General features: G+C 37.9%; 1 protein-coding gene across 6 annotated transcripts in view; it reads left to right on the top strand.

Moving 5' to 3' along the window:
- The first annotated feature begins 1,512 nt into the window (after positions 1 to 1,512).
- Positions 1,513 to 17,676, top strand: part of SLC25A26 (solute carrier family 25 member 26) — a 149,105-nt gene continuing 132,941 nt past the window's right edge. For all 6 annotated transcript variants that reach the window (XM_039328633.1, XM_039328635.1, XM_039328634.1 and 3 more), the window contains exons 1-3: positions 1,513 to 1,644; positions 8,403 to 8,559; positions 12,153 to 12,262. In XM_039328633.1, coding sequence (XP_039184567.1) covers positions 1,612 to 1,644; positions 8,403 to 8,559; positions 12,153 to 12,262 — 300 coding nt within the window. In that variant the 5' untranslated portion in view covers positions 1,513 to 1,611. The remainder of the gene's footprint in view (positions 1,645 to 8,402; positions 8,560 to 12,152; positions 12,263 to 17,676) is intronic.

The raw sequence follows: 17,676 nt of genomic DNA on the forward strand, positions 1-17,676 counted from the left end.
TTCTGGAGTGTTGGCTATTCCTGCCAGCTTGGTGTCGTCTGCAAATTTGATGAGTTCCCCATCTATCCCTTCATCCAAATCGTTGATGAAGATGTTGAAGAGTACTGGGCCCAGAACAGAGCCCTGGGGCACCCCACTACACACTTCCCTCCATATAGATGCAGTTCCATTGAGGACCACTCGCTGAGTACGGCCGGTCAGCCAGCTACGGATCCATCTGGTGGTGGTTCTGTCTACCCCACATTTTTCTATCTTGTCAAGTAGTAGGTTGTGATCTACTTTATCAAATGCCTTACTGAAGTCCAAGTAAATTATGTCCACATCATTCCTCTGATCCACTAATTTTGTCACTTGGTCAAAGAATGCAATAAGATTTGTCTGGCATGATCTATTTTTGACAAACCCATGTTGGCTTTTAGTAATGACTTTGTTTGCCTCTAGGTGTTCGTTGATTCGTTGTTTGATTATCTTTTCCAGGATCTTCCCAGGTATTGATTATATATATTAATTTTAGTTTGTTGACCCTACCACAGCCAGGTACCCCCTGTGTATGTGCTAAGTACTGAAAATGCTGCTGCTCTAGAAAATGCATCTCTCCAACATGTACTGCAATCAAAACTAATTATGGGTTTTTTCTCACAGATGGTTGTGCAACTAGCCTCTAACAGCTGTCTCCACCCTTTGTGGGTTGGGGGAAGGCTTTTGTAGGGTTGTCCATGAATTAACTGAAGATTATCACCTTCAGATTATAGTTACATATCATTTATCAGCTTCAAGCAAGCAAAACAAATCCCCCTTTGTGTTATAATTAAACGTTATATCTCACATGTACTATTTCACTGCTGTCAATACATCTTTGTTTACAGAGAGAAAATGTTTGGCTTTTTAACCTTTGGAAATGTTTATAACCAGAATAAAAGAAAATGAGCCAACTGGAAGCATCAATGTTATTGAAGGAAAAAATAATAATTGCTCGCAATTTTAAACACTAAAAGGGAAACGTGGGATGTTTACATCTACAATATCTGGGCTGCAAATACCTGTTCAATTGCTCAGATTATCAGTATCCTTTTGCTGCCATTTCCTTTGTCGTTTGGAGCGGTTGTTTCTCAAGTTCAGTTAACCTTTGAAATGTTTGAAGTCTTAAATAAAGGCTGGGGAATTCTGGGAGTTGAAGTCCACACAACTTAAATTTGTTGAACTCGACAAACACTGATTTAGACAACGGAACGGGAGAATTTGCTTACTTTCTCTGCATTGCCTTACAAACAGCATTTCTTCGCTGCAGAAACACTTGAAAAACGTGCCTTCTGTTGCACAGTCAAAGCAGAATATTGCATACAATATTTAGAAATCCCCACTCCCACGATTTGAGTAAACACACTTCCTCAATAACCGTGCCCCTAATCCACTTCTGAATTGAGAAAAGACATGCGAAGTACTTATCGGAAGCGCGCATGCGCCACTGGGACAAAAAAAATCTGTCAAAGCTGCTGAGCCGTAACTGCTCATGTGATATTAAGGGAGGCGGGGCAACCTTCCAATATGGCTGCGCCCATGGGAAGCAAGTTGTAATGTAGTTGCCGCGTCTCGATGGTTTTCTGAGCACGCATGGATCGTGGGGATTTCTTGGTCTCCCTTGTGGTGAGTGAAGGAGACTTACAGTCCGCACTAGATAAACTTGGTTATCGGTGGAAGATCCTTTGAAATGGCTTTCAGGACAAAATCTTTTAATTATGAATTTAAAACTGCATAGCCCTTTGCCTACTAAACCCTTTTGAAACCTCCATGATCGTCTGATTTTGTATACGATCCTCACTCGGTGTGCGGGACATTTTGCTGACATCTTCACAGTTAAAAAAAGATCAAAAGGCATATATGCAAAGTCAAGATGAAGGGGAATGGAGCGAAAATGTGACAACTTCCCAGGGGGAGTCTTTTTTGCTACCATCTGGTGTCACCCGGATTTTTGCAGTTCAGAACTGGTAGTTTAGTAAAAAGAAGGATTAAAGAGATACACATTCTATAGATACTGGGAGTGGAACACATTGCAGTAATTTTAATTACTGGATTTGGACTGAATTCGGTTTCCTTTTGACACTGAACTTTTTTGATATTGAACAAGTTTCCTAATCATGCTGCTGCTAGCTATCTTCCTGCACAAGACCTGTTTAAAATAATTTTTATATCAAATATGATAGATTCAGCCGATGGCTGTGTTGTCTGGGTTCAAAAACTACTGTGAATCCTGATTAATATTTCGATGGAAGACCATCAATGATTTGGGATTGCTAAAAAAAAGGATGTTGGAAAAAAAGCAATGTTATTTGTTTTGTTGCAGAGAAAACTTGCATGGATGTGTCTGTGTAGCCCCCTGAAACAGCTTGACTAGAAGACATCTTGATTATAAATAGATTACAAACGCATGTGCTTTAAAATGTATTAATAAAAATAATTTAGTTCCCTCCCAATGAATTGTATATGAAGTTTGAATGAAAACTATAATTAATTGAATATATCCACTATTCAGCCTTCTGTATATTACTATACTTAGAAGGGATTGAAAATTTAAAGGGTTTATCCACCTAGAGCTTTGTGGTGTGATATTTCTTGCTTATTATTGTAAAATAAATATATCTGAATTCACTATGGTATGACAGGTATATTGGAAAGAAAATATGTGTAAGATCATGCAATAGGTAGTGTCTCAGTCTTATAAAAATAACACCCACAGTGACTACAACAATAAACTTTCAGTGCTCTCATTGTACTGGATTCTGCATTTCCATATTGGGATTGCAGAATTACCCCAGTGCCCACCCTGGAACTGCAGAACAATTACCCCAGTGCTCACCCAGGAACTACAGAACCCAAGGACTACTATATCTATGATCCCTGTTGCATTATTGGAAGACCTTAAAGATTAGGTTACATAATCATGGAGAATCTATGAGGTTGCTAAGAGTTGACAACCATATGATGACACATAATCAAATACAAAAAACAAAGTAAAAGCAGAATATACAAAGAAAAAAATCCCAAAATATACAAGATATATATTTGCACAACTACAAATATCAATAAATTGGAGCCATGATTCATAACATTTAGCCATAGTTGATCTATTTTAATACTGCAAACCACTGAATAACTGTGGAGCCATATATTTGTATTTCCAATGTTGAACAGTAAGTCTTATGATATCTTTCATTTGTATTCTCTGGGATCACACTTGCTAAAAATATTTGTGGTTTTAAATCAAATTTAATTTTCTGAACATTTTAGGGTATTTCTTTCCAGTACTTTTGAGTATTTTTACATAACCACCACATATGATAAACCATTCTTTTTTGTTGTGGCATTTCTAACGTTTCTTGTCAATTTATTTATTTGATTGATTGGTTCATTGATTTCTATAACCGCCAACTCAACCAAGTGACTCTGGGTGGTTGATTTATCTATCCTGGCAATTTTTAACAGAGTTATATACCATGTTTCATTTTGTACCAATTTTCCCTAAAACTGTAGCTTGGTATAAATGTTACTGACCTCTTCCATTGATCTGTGACCTTTGCATCTTCGACATTTTGCATGCATTTAATCATATAGTTTATTATTTGCTCTGTCTCCATATCATGTTTAATTAGCAATTTGTAACTATGTGGCTTAATAAATGATTTTAATTCTTTGTAGGTATTTTAAATTCTGTCATCTTCTTCAAAGTCCCTCCTTTCGTAAGATTGCTTTTTACTTTTCTGGTTGTTTACAAATATAATAACCACGGTAAATTTATTCCTTCGTTAAGAAGAATCTGTTTCCTCAGTTTTCATGTAGTCAATATATTGTTCAAAAGAATATGAGCATATTAAATCTTTTCTCAGGTATTCAGGTGTCTAAAATGTCTCCTGCTGTCCAAAAATAATGAAATGGCATAAAAAAATCAAGTTCTGTGCAAAGCTTTCTATTTCTCACTTTCAGAACTATAGAAGTAGTTCCAGAAAGGGTATCAATGTTCCTTTGCTGTCTAAAAAATCATTATTGTTTTCCACAGTTAAAATAGGCATCCAGGTATTTGTACTCTCTGGCAGGTGCTCCATTAGCTACTTCATGAATTTAAATTATGTCTAAGATAAAAAAAGTTTCAAATCCAAAGAACCAATTAGTAACTTTTGATTCATGCTTTTGCCAGATGGCTAGATTAAAACCAGATCAATTTTCTTTTTCTTCTCTTAATCACTTGCTACAGATAAGAATTCTGATGGAGAAAGAGCTAAAAGGATAGGGAGTAGTGAAATCAATGCATGCAAAATAGCCAAGCAGATTAAAAGAGTAATTAACTTATTGATTAAAATTTTAACTGAAGCTAGTGAGCACTTTTTGAATGAGATATCATGGCTGAAGATGACCATCCTTGACTTCTGCTGAAAAAGAACCCAATAATGCAAGGCAAACTAATTCTATGTCAACTTAAATTAATGACAATTGCTTATTACTTTTTCATTTTTCTTTGATAAATCCTTTGCTCATTCCTGAATTAGTGTTGGCGGTCATCCATCAGGATGTTGGACTATTTTGAGGTGCCGTTGAGGGTTGTTGATGATACCTATCCCAGAACAAGTAAAGAATATAATAGAAGTGTTGACCCAAGGATTGGATACTGCAAGGATTGGATGGGAAAGAGCTGACTTTAATTCCAGTAAGCAGAGGTGCTATGTTTTTTCAGAAACTATTTGGCCTTTGCCTGCTTCAGTTATAACTCTGGATGGGAAACAACTTTCCACTAAGAGCAGATTTGTGACTTGAGACACCTCTAGACTTACTGCTAGATAGATAATTGCTTGTGGGGGTTTTGCCCAATTTGGGCTATTGAATAGCAGTTACCTACCATCTTATCACCTCTAAGATTGACTTCTACAGTGCCCTATGCTTGGGGTTATAATAATAATAATAAAGTTGGAAGGGACCTTGGAGGTCATCTAGTCCAATCCCCTGCTCAGGCAGGAAACCCTATACCATTTCGGACAAATGGCTGTCCAGTTTCTTCTTAAAAACTTCCAGTGTTGGCGCATTCACCGCAGGTTGTTCCACTGGTTAATTGTTCTAACTGTCAGGAAGTTTCTCCTTAGTTCTAGGTTGCTTCTCTCTTTGGTTAGTTTCCATCCGTTGCTCCTTGTCCTGCCTTCAGGTGCTTTGGAAAATAGCTTGACTCCCTCTTCTTTGTGGCAGCCCCTGAGATATTGGAACACTGCTATCATGTCCCCCCTCGTCCTTCTCTTTGTTAAACTAGACATACCCAATTCCAGCAACTGTTCCTTATATGTTTTAACCTCCAGTCCCCTAATTATCTTTGTTGCTCTTCTCGATACTCTTTCTAGAGTCTCAACATCTTTTTTACATCGTGATGACCAAAACTGAATGCAGTATTCCAAGTGTGGCCTTACCAAGGCATTGTAAAGTGGTATTAATACTTCACGTGATCTTGATTCTATCCCTCTGTTAATGCAGCCTAGCACTATGTTGGCTTTTTTGGCAGCTGCAGCACACTGCTGGCTCATATTTAAATGATTGTCCACTAGGACTACGAGATCTCTCTCACAGTTACTACTATTGAGCAAGGTACCCCCTATACTATATCTGTACATTTAGTTTTTCTTGCCTAAATGTAGAACCTTAGTTTTTTCACCATTGAATTTCATTTTGTTAGATAGTGCCCAGTGTTCAAGTCTGTCCAGATCCTCCTGTATCCTAAGCCTGTCTTCTGGAGTGTTGGCTATTCCTGCCAGCTTGGTGTTGTCTGCAAATTTGATGAGTTCCCCATCTATGCCCTCGTCCAAATCATTGATGAAGATGTTGAAGAGCACTGGGCCCAGAACAGAGCCCTGGGACACCCCACTACACACTCCCCTCCATGTAGATGCGGTTCCATTGAGGACCACATGCTGAGTACAGCCGGTCAGCCAGTTACGGTTGCCTTTGAAGACTCCTCAGAAGCTGAGTAATGATGATGGCACATAAAAAAGCTATAGCACCCATTTTGGGGGCCCCACATTAGCTTCCTATAGCCTTCTGAGCCTAATTCAGAATGCTCGCCTTACTCTATAAAATTGTTTTATTGCCTAAACATTTGCAGAACTGCTTCTTTCAGAACTGATCCTTCTACTATGTTGGTCCCCAGAAAGGACTGCTGGAAATTTGGGGAGGATTACCAGATCTTGATATTTTACAGTTTGTGCTTCGCTGGTACTGCATTCAGGACGAAATTCATAGTTGTGTTCTTCTGGAGAATTTTTAATTAAATGGCACTTCTAAAGTCGGTGTGGCCATTTAATATGGATGTTGGGACCTGTTTTGTGATTTTGTTGCTGATTTTAATTGTCTTAAGGATTTTATTTTTTTGTTTTCTAAGTCATCATTAGTCTTCTTTTCATAAATATTGCAGATTTTCACATAAGTAAAAGATAAACATGAAATAATATAGAGTAAAATTAAAAACAAAAGAAAGATAAAAGAAGTAAAAAAGTAACTTACAATTTTACTTCTGCCGTCTCTGTTTAACTTTGTTTAAGAGTTGAAGCGCACAAACCACAACCACGTGACTGTAAGATGCTATAATTATAAATGGCAGTTGTGAGGATCCCTATGGTAATCATGTGAATGCAGGTTGTCGCAGAGGATGTAAATGTGAGGACTGGTTGCAAAGCTGACTTTTTAAAACATTATTGTAATTTAGAACGATCACTAAATAAGGCTATCAATAAGTGAGGGTTACCTGTACTGCAGTGAACTCTTGATTGCTGAAAGCTGAAGTTAACATTTGGAGTTGCCTGATGCAAGGCTCATGGTGAATGAGTTGTTTATACTAAATGGGGAGATTTGTGCTATGCTTTGGAGCGCATGGTAACTAAGTCAATTCTTCAGCACTGGAGATGGATAATCCACCAATGGGTTTAGACTGTGTTCCTGCCCAATCAGATCAAGTCAGCCAAAGTTGCCATGCCCGTCCTGGACCATAGAGATCCCATTCTTGTCTTGATCTCGCCCAGGACAGTTGTGCAAGTTTGGCTGTTAGGCAGGTACAGTCTCTATTGGTAGATTTTCCATTTCCAAATTGCTGAACAGTCCTATATTCAGCACAGAATTTGGCCTTCTAGTACTAATTATTCCTCCTTTTCCCATTCAAAGAGCATCCTGCTTTCCTCTTGATTCCTAATTCGGGGGGGAGGGATAAAAAAACTGGGTCTTTTATAAGGAAGGGGCTCCTTCCGGCCGCCCAGAACTACTATGTGGTAAGATGGGTGGCCAATACATTTTATAAATAAATGAACCAAGAAAGACTGATTGCCTTTTGGAGAAGCACCTTTGGGTCAACCATGACCTGGGTGATTGAGAAACTCCATAGACTTAAGAATAGATTTATAAAAATATTTCTTGTTTCAGAAAGGTGAAAAATCTTGCAAATTATATACAGCGGTTGTGATAATTTTTGTCTGCATGACAAAAACGTTTAAAGGCTGGGGCCTTCATCTGATGCTCTTCACCCACCCACTTTATTGAAGTTACTTGTTTTGTTCCTTAATTTCTCCTTGGTCCCAAGTGAGACAGAAGCAATAAGCAGACCCTTTATAACTTAGGCTTAGCGCAATGTTGTCACTGGATAAATGTTAGCTATCTGATCACATCTTGTGGCTGTTAGTGCCGCATATTTATATTTCAGAACTGTTTCTTGTGCTAATGGCACATCATGTTGACATCATGTTTGCATATTGTAATGAGCTTTCCTGGATTTTACCATCAATATTGGAATAGCTGATTTGCTTCTGTCATTTCATCCAAACTAGAAAAGAGCAATTATGTCCCAATGAAGTAATGATAAAATGTGGAGTTAATTATTTTTCTTCCCAAATGACACGATTTAAATCTATAACTTTCATTTATTTTGTTTTCAAACATTCAGTATAGGTATCTACTTCTGGGAGTGTCATTCCCACATGTCCTGTTGTATCATATTGGAAAGCATTTTTAATTTGTTTGCATGTTTTGTTATTTTTACTATAAACCCCCTTTTAGATAAATCAGAGTAGGACAATAATAATTCTGTATAGCTACAGGTTAAATATTAATTGAACTTTCATACTCCAGCATTAATAATTATTCTTCTTAATTTTTGTTTTGCTTGAAAAATTGGCTGCTTGATTCCCCTTCTGAAAATGATGACGTGGAATTACTTAGTAGCCCAGAACAGAATAGGAACTTAGATACTGGGCTGTCTGTATCAAGGGCTGATTTTCAAATAAATTGGCTTATTTAATGTGTTCTTGATTTCTGACAAATCATTGTTTTTTTTTTTTTTTTGCTGATATTAATAATGGTTTTTTTTTTGCTTGTATCTTTATTTTTTGAAGGCTGGCGGGCTAGCTGGTGTGTGTGTGGATCTGACATTATTTCCTTTGGATACACTCAAAACTAGATTGCAGAGTCCTCAAGGACTTAAAAAGGCTGGTGGTTTCCGTGGCATTTATGCTGGAGTTCCTTCTGCTGCCATAGGATCTTTTCCAAATGGTAAGGCATTCTGTGCAACTGTCTTTCCCAGTTTTATTCTACAGTGACCTCCCTCTAATTGATCAAAGGAGCTTTTCCCAAAGGCAACATTCCTTGAAAATGTTTTGCTTCTCATCCAAGAGGCTTCTTCAGTTCCAACTGAATGGTGGGGAATGGAAGGATTCTAGATAGGAAGAAGGATGTTTCTCATTTGGGAGCCTCTTCCCCTAATGAAAAAAAAAGCAACCAGGAGACCCTGAATTCTAATTCCACCTTCAGCATGAAAAACTGGCTGGATGACTTTGGGCCAGTCAATCTCTCCCAGCCCATCCCACCTCCCAGGTTTGTTGTTGTTGCTGTTGGGAAACTAGGAGACTGTTTGCTGCCTTGAGTTATTTGTAAATAATAATAAAGGTGGGATAAAGGTGCCTCAAATTCTGAGATGGGTGGCATGTAAATTTAATAAATAAAAATAATGAATGAAAGTCAAATCAATAATAATAGAACTGTCAAATTTTAGAGAAGAAACAGTTTTATTACACAAGTAGGTGTCTGTTTTGGACAATGTAAGGATCTCATTCTTTTTGATGTAGATACCTGACTTTCTAACTTCCTTAAACTTAATTTGCTTTTTAATTTCGATGAATACAACAATGTTATCATTGTTTCTAAGCTTCGTCTTCCGAAGGTGGATGTTAACATAGGTTTATAGAATCATCCTCAGGCGTCTTTTAAACTTACTAAGCTCTTCCCAACTTACTAATGTTTCTGTTTCTTTTTTTTTAATCTTCTATTTCCTTATCTTCTTTTGGAGAAGATAAGCATCTTTCGATTAGCCACAGAGGGCAACAGAGGTAGCCCTGAAACAGAATTAGCAACTGCTCCTTTTGACACGTCCACTCTTTTTCTCTTACACCATTTGTATTTTTAAATTCTGAACTTTGTCCTATTTTTATGGTTACAGACAAATTTACTTGAAGAGTAAATTAGAGTTACAGAAAGCCACCTTTAATATCAGGGGAAACATATATTTTGATTTTCGTTTTTGCCAGTATGAAATACTGCTGCCAATTCATAATGCAGTCTTTCATTTTATGCTGCTTCTTTAGAACACTTACACTTAGAAGAAAAAAAAATAAGATATTTAAAATAACACTTGACTGAATTGGGTTGAATTGCAAAATTGCTTATGTATGTGCTTTCTGAAGCAGAAGTCCTGAAAAACATAAGAGGTGGAAAAAGACATGGTTTTTGATTTGATGCAAGAAGTAAAAATAGTTTATATGTATTCATTTTTACCTTTATGTTTTGCTTTGTTTTTTGTTTTCTTTGTCTCAGAGGTTCCCATGCTAAATCCTTCAATGGCTTTTTTTAAATTTAGGAAAGTTTGTAAGCTAGTTTGGGGTTTCATTGAATGAAATAAGTGATTGAAATAAAGTAACATGTTGCATTGGTGAGTCTTTGGGACTTCTAGTCTCATCTCTTAGATCTACAAAAGTACTGTGTATAATTTTTTACATTTTATGTTCACATCAACAAAAGTGCTGCTACCTGAAGATAGGACTTATATTAGATTTAGATATTCTCTCCTTGCAGTAAGAGCACCCCTAGTATTTTTCTCTTAAAACCTATTTTAAAATTGCTGGCTTCAGTTGATCAGTGTTTAAAGGGACATGGTTTTTCAAAAACCATTTAAAAACATTTTAATTCTGGAACATAGTGTCAAATAAGGTGGGATTCAATGCTTTGAATCTGAAGTTATGCAGGTGAGTGATAGTTGGTGAATGATGGGCTAGCACTGATGATGTTACCTAGTTTGGTAAAGAAATGTCTGCAAGAAAATCATCAAGCTCAAAGAGCACCAAGGACAGTTCCTTCCTGAGTTATAAATATTAAAATTAGATTAAAATAATCTTTATTGTCATTTTTTACTATGAGCATACTGGCTCACATTAAAAATGAAATTCTGTTGCTCACTCTCAAATGATCCCTCACCTCCTCTGAAACACCATTTTGGCCTTGGATCCAAAGTGCTGTTTGTAAGCACAGGTGTTCTTCGACTTACATTTAGCAATTTGTCAGAGTTACAACAGCACTGAAAAAACCTGACTTACGACTGGTCCTCGCACCTATGACCATCACAGCATCCCTGTGGTCATGTGATCAAAATTTGGGCACTTGACAACCAGCATGTATTTGATGTTGAAACTCTAGTCTAGAAAGAGTACAGAGAAGAGCAACAAAGATGATCAGGGGACTGGAGGCTAAAACATATAAGGAACGGTTGCTGGAATTGGGCATGTCTAGTTTAATGAAGAGAAGGACGAGGGGTGACATGATAGCAGTGTTCCAATATCTGAGGGGCTGTCACAAAGAAGAGGGAGTCAAGCTATTCTCCGAAGCATCTGAAGGCAGGACAAGAAGCAATGGAAGGAAGATAATCAAACAGAGAAGCAACTTAGAACTAAGGAGAAAATTCTTGACAGTTAGAACAATTAACCAGCGGAACAACCTGCCTCCAGAAGCTGTGAATGCTCCAAAACTGGACATTTTTTTAAAAAGAGACTGGACAGCCATTTGTCTGAAATGATATAGGTTTCCTGCCTGAGCAGGGGGTTGAACTAGATGATCTCCAAGGTTCCCTCCAACTTTATTATTATTATTAAATACTATAGTTGCAGCATCCTGGGATCATGAGATTGCTGTTTACAACCTTCCCAGATGGCTTCTAATAATCAAAGTCAATGGGAGAAGAGAGATTTGCTTAATGCCTGTGCAGTCCAGTGACTCACTTAACAGCTGTTGGACAAAAAAAATCATGCTGATTCACTTAACAATCAACTTGCTTAGCAATGGAAATTCTGATTGTCATAAGTCGAGGATTTCTTGAAGTTAATTGTATTAAATTCATATTGTTGCCCATCTCACTGTAGTGACATTGGGCAGCTAAGTAATGTTAAAAATACTGTATAAAATAATAGGAGAAACCAGTATATCTGGATACTCCTAACTCTCAAAGTCATTCAGTCTTACTAGGGTTCAGCTGAAGGCTGTTCTTCCCGATCCGGGATCTCACAGTCTCCACATGTCAAGAAAGCATCATATGGTTGGCCCCCAAATGTCCCACTTTTTGTTTGTTGGTATTTGTTGTATTTCCAAGAAAACAATCATTTGGCTTTTCTAGTTGTCTTATCATTTCTCCGTATTTTAAACTTATCATTTTTAGTTTTATCATTTTTGGATCCTTTTTGGAAAAAAAAAGAAGAAAGGTTGGGTTACTGACATTCCATCTCTGAAAGATTGTGTGTTAGAGACAGCATGGGACCTAGTCGTCTTTGTTGTTGGATATGTCAGACAATTTGACAACATGATGAGGATTATCATAGAGAAGGCTTGCTCCTTCACAAAATGACTATCTTAGCAGCATGGCTGGTTAAAAAAAACTGGAATGGGGGGAAAGATGCCTGATACTATGGAAAATATTTGTAAATATGATGGTTCCTACAAACAAAGGGGAACATCTTCTTTTGATATTTACTGTATATTGTACAAACATTGTGTGTAATCATAAGGACTCTTAGGGGACTTATAAGACATTCCATTTTGTATTTCAGCTGCTGCCTTTTTTGTCACTTATGAATATACGAAAGCTGTCCTGCACACAGATGCTTCTCCATATTTTGCTCCAATAATTCATATGATGGCTGCCTCCTTTGGAGAAGTAGTAAGTAAAAGTTTATATTTAGTGAAATGTACTTAAACAACCCCATTGTTATGATTTTTCCTACCTTCTGGAGTAACTGGGTAGTAATGTATAAGATAATGATTATATAACATAAAAATAATTAAAGCATACACTCGTGACAGCAGCTACATCTCAATTCTAAATAGACAGCTATATCTGAATTCCAGATAGAGTAGATAGGATTGTAGAAGATAACTAAAATTCAGTAGCACCAGAGTCAACTGTGTCTCCTAGAAAAAAGATTGATAACTGTGGTTGTTCTATGAAATGGCCTTGTCTTAAATCACTACCCCAAGGTACATCAGCATAATAGTAAAACAGCAGTAATAAAACACGGATTTATCAATACTGAGAAAGACATATATATCTACTGTGTCACTGCAATAGTTCTTCTCTGAAGCTGTTAGAGTATGGATAAATCAATTCACACAATTCCATTTTAGTAATGGCTGGGTTGATAGCCTAGTTCAGTGGTGTCAAACTCACCACGTCACGTGACATGTCACGACGTATCATGACTTTTTTTCCATTGCTGGCAATGGGTTGGGCATAGTTTCGCCATGACGCATCCAGTCCGCAGGCCGGCAGTTTGATGTTTTTCAACTTCAGCAACTTTAAGTTGCGTGGACTTCAACTCCCACAATTCCACAGCCAGTATGTTAGTTGAGGAATTCGGGGAGTTGAAGTCCACACATCTTAAAGTTATTGAGCTTGAAAAACATTGGTCTGGTTGAAAATCTGCAATGCTTCTTCTTATTACTAAGGCTATCTATACTTTGGAAAATAATTTTGTGCTAAAGAGAGATATATGGACCTGTTTCTTCCCATCAATAAGCATCCTCCAGGAAGAGACCATCTACCCACAGTATAGCCCACTTCAGCTTATTGGATATCAATATTACCTCCATATAACTTGCCTGGGCATTTACCGTACTTTCCGGCGTATAAGACGACTTTTGAGAGCGTTGAAATTGCCGCCGAAGTCAGGGGTCGTCTTATACACCGAGTCGTCTTATACGCCGGAAATAACGGTAGTTTCCGGCGTATAAGATGACTTTCTAGGCATGCGACTCGGCATCGAAGTCAAGGGTCGTCTTATATGCCGGGTCGCCTTATACGCCGGAAAATACGGTAGTTAAAATGGACAAAAGGTAGATGGGTTGTAATTTTTCTTCTCTAACTTTCCGGTTGCCATTAGCTTTGCCAGGAACCTGGAGCCATGGTGTGCTGGTCTCAGAGCTGGCACCAGTGAATGAGAATTTCTCATTCCCTTCTCCCCTGCCAAATGCTATTGAACTCTTTGATTGATTCTTCTTTGTGACCCAAATTGCACGCAGAAGAGTAAAAATTGTAATTATAGCTTTATTGATTAGTCATTAAACTTTAATCAAGCCATAACCACAGGAAAAGACTATTATTTGGTAAGCAGGCCTCAACTTTCAGCACCGCTTCCCTCCCCACACTTTAATTGTTGTTGGACTGTAACAAATGGCTGGCATATAGATATGTAGTAATAAGATGCAGGCACAAGCGTAGGTTCCTGTGAAATTGCTGTTTTATGTTCTCAGAATGTCTCTAGTGCATTGCAAAATCATGGCCCTACTCTATAGATTGCTCTGATTGAGCTGGATAGGATAGCAGGCTTTTTTATTGGCAGCTCCTTGTGAATTCTCATCAGGAGAGACCTGACTTCTATCTTGCAGCTTTCTGTTGGAGGAGAAACATTCAAGTGATCCTTGAAAGTGCTCAACTACGAATCGCAAGGCTCTCTATTTTAAGGAGGCTCCACGGCTGAGTGATCCAGAGCATGCTTTGCCTACAGAAGGTCCCATATGGCCTGGGATTAGCCTGAAACCCAGAGAGTCATTATATCTAGGTAGTCCTCAATGTACGATCACAATTGAGCCCAAAATTTCTGTCACTAAGCAAGACCGTTGTTAAGTGAGATTTGCCCCATTTTAGACTTTTCTTGCCACAGTAGTTGAGTGAACCCCCTGCAGTGGTTCAGTTAGTAACACAGTTGTTAAGTGAATCCGGCTTCCCCATTGATTTTGCTTGTCAGAAGGTCGCAAAAGGTGATCACATGATCCCAGGACATTGCGACCGTCATTAAATATGAACCAGTTGCCAAGCATCTGAATTTTGATCACGTGACCTTGGGGATGCTGCAATGGCCCTAAGTGTGAAAAAAACAGCCATAAGTCACTTTTTTTCAGTGCTGCTGTAACTTCAGATGGTCACTGAACGGAATGGTTGTAAGTTGAGGACAACCTGTAGACACTATAGACACTATAGTGAAAAAGCTTAACTCTTTCATTCACAATATAGCTTGGTTTTGGATTACTATGTTGTATTAATGCAGGATTTGTGTTTTAGCATATTATACGAATCCAACAAAAATGAGGTCTTTTTTTTAATAACCCATTGACTGCTTTTTCTTCTGTTTTCATATATATATATATATATATATATATATATATATATATATATATATCAGTGGTGGGATTCAAATATGTAAACAAATGGCTCTCTGTGTGGATGCCCCTTCCAGAAGTCCATTCTGGGCAACAAAAAATTAGCTACCAGTTCTGCCTAACTGGTGCGAACTGGCTGAATCCCACCACTGCCCTGGTTGGGTGTTGAAAGGAAAGAAAAAGCAGAAAATTCTCCTCCCCTTTTACACACACATATGTGTGTGTATATAAATACAAAATACAAAAAGGCAGAGGAGAATTTACTGCTTTTTCTTTTCTTTTAACACCCACAGGTTAAATGTTAAATTTAATTGATCATTTTTTCCTCTTTTTTTGTACACTTTTTTTCCTTTTTGTTGTTGTTAGGGTTGAATGTATGCTTTTTTTTGTTTCATTTTGTTTGTTTGTTTTTACTGTTTTGTATTTTATTTTTTTTATGATAAAACAATAAATATTAAACCAAATGAGGTCTATGAATTAAACAATTATTAAGCAATCATTGCATTAGTCAACCATTTATCTGGCTTGAACAAGAACCTAAACTTTAAAGTATGGTTTATATGCCATAATGGCTGACTTCACATCCTGCCCCAAACCATAATGTAGTTAGCTTTGGTTCTGAACGTTGTATGAACCTGAGCTGCATAAAGCGGCTCAGGTGTCTATGATCCAATGTATGATAAAGGGACTGATAGGACATGAGCAGTGACTTTTGAACAAATTACAACAGATTCTGAAATGTTCATAAACTTTGGGGCCTGTTCATGTTATAAAAATGCTAGGATTCTGCTGAACTCTTGTGCAAGAGAGTAGTTAACAGTGTTAAAAGTGCTGGGGGGGGGGAGGAAATGAGAGTCTGCCACTAGAGCAGTGTTTCTCAACCTTGACAATTTTAAGGCATGTGGACTTCAACTCCCAGAATTCCACAGCCAGCATTGCTGGCTGTGGAATTCTGGGAGTTGAAGTTCACATGCCTTAAAATTGTCAAGGTTGAGAAACACTGCACTAGAGCCTGTTGGAGAAAATGAAGGGCAGTTATATTGGGAGGAGACTCAAATTATGGCTGCAGCTGGAAATTGCTTGTAAATCAAGATGAATGGAAGCAGAGAGTTACAAGCCACACCAGCAGATTCATCACACAATTAAAGGCCCAAACCAGCAAATTAAGAACTGTCAGCTTTCTAAGCAGCTGCCCACATGGTTTTTATGGGAATTATATTCAGGCGTGTTCTCTTTCTGTTTTTTACAACCCACATTACTTCAGTTTATACGATTTACTATGCTGCAGATGTTGTTGCTTCCTCCTAACCTCCAAACTCCCAAGAGTTATGTTTAAACTAGTGATAAATGGTATAGTAGTTATAGGTAGCCCTGGCTAGGTAGTAGATACGGATATATATTTGTAGACTATTTTGAGATTGCAGTCCTGGTTCAGTAGTAGACTTCATCTCTTTGTTCTTTTCCCTGCTTTTTCCTACTATAGCTGTAACTTAAGTCTTTACCCTCTCCCTTACAGTTAGCATTTTCAAGATTTATTTTTTATGATTGGCCTTTTAGTTTAACCATCAGAAGAGCTATTGAACTATGATCCCCAGCCTTCTTCACCCAAAGGTCCTTCAAAATTTTTGGGACCATAACTACTCAAGGAGAGAAGCAACCTAGAACTAAGGAGAAATGTCCTGGCAGTTAGAACAATTAACCAGTGGGACAACCTGCCTCCAGAAGCGGTGAATGCTCCAACATTTTTAAGAAGAGACTGGACAGCCATTTGTCCGTAATGGTATAGGGTTTCCTGCCTGAACAGGGGGTTGGACTAGATGACCTCCAAGGTCCCTTCCAACTTTTTTATTGTTGTTGTTGTTGTTCTCGGAATAGCTAAGCTGGCTTTCATGCCAAAACTCAAACTCGTGACATCACGTGACGTGTCGTGACATTTTGCAACTTTTTTCCCATTGCTGGCAATGGAGTGGGCGCAGTTTTGGTGTGACGCATCTGGCCCATGAGCCAGCAGTTTGACACCCCTGTTCTTAGGCTTCTTTCAGGGCTTCAGGTTTACATATTTCTGCCTCCCTCCTCCAAATTTATGCGAAATGTGTGGACTAAGTGGCCCAGTGGACCTCCATGGCTATGAGAGACGAAGCTCCAGAGTCTCAAAGACCACAACTACTACTGCAGACCAGCTTATTACTTCAAGAGGAAGGATTGCTTCACTCTAGCAATGTCAGGACACAGTGTGCACATTTTTGTCTGGGTCATGAAGCAGTAGCTTCATCGTTAACTTTCACATCATGCTTTCTGATCACATCTCAGTCTGTCTCCTCTGATTAGGTGATGAGTTGGTGTGATAAGAATGATTGATGATATTGGCCTGTGATAACAAGTTCAGGCCAAGCAGGTTAAATGATAAAATTTTACTGATGAAAACTATGTTTTTGAAACATACCTATTTTGAAAAAATCTTGGATTTTTTTTTTTTTTTTTGTAGAGAGTCAAGTCTTCTGGTTGCTGAAGTTTAGGTTACATCACTCATAGTGAGTGTCCATAAAGCTCAAGGTGAAGTGTCCTCCACTAAAACCAGACAGCAGAAATGATTGAAGGGATGAGGAGTAAATATATTATCACTATTTAATATATTAATTGTAAAATATGATATTTTAGAATTCAGAAGCTAAAAGATGCATGGCTGGTAACATAGCAGTGTTGAATTTTCTGTTGTTTCCTGTATTGGAGTGAGATTTGTAGGGGATTTAAAGGGCAAAATGGATGGTTTAAAACATTGTGAATGCTTAACATGCTTACTTTGTCCCTTACTTTCTCCAGAAAATAGGTGAAAATTGGTACTTTTTCTGCTGAATTTTTGGCAGCTTACTTTAGGAGGTCAAATGAGGTTGCATGTGGCCTCTGTGGCTTTCTGTTATT

Source organism: Crotalus tigris, unplaced genomic scaffold (assembly GCF_016545835.1).
Source record: "Crotalus tigris isolate CLP2741 ecotype Arizona unplaced genomic scaffold, ASM1654583v1 scf7180000024383.4638030, whole genome shotgun sequence".
Taxonomy (NCBI): domain Eukaryota; kingdom Metazoa; phylum Chordata; class Lepidosauria; order Squamata; family Viperidae; genus Crotalus; species Crotalus tigris.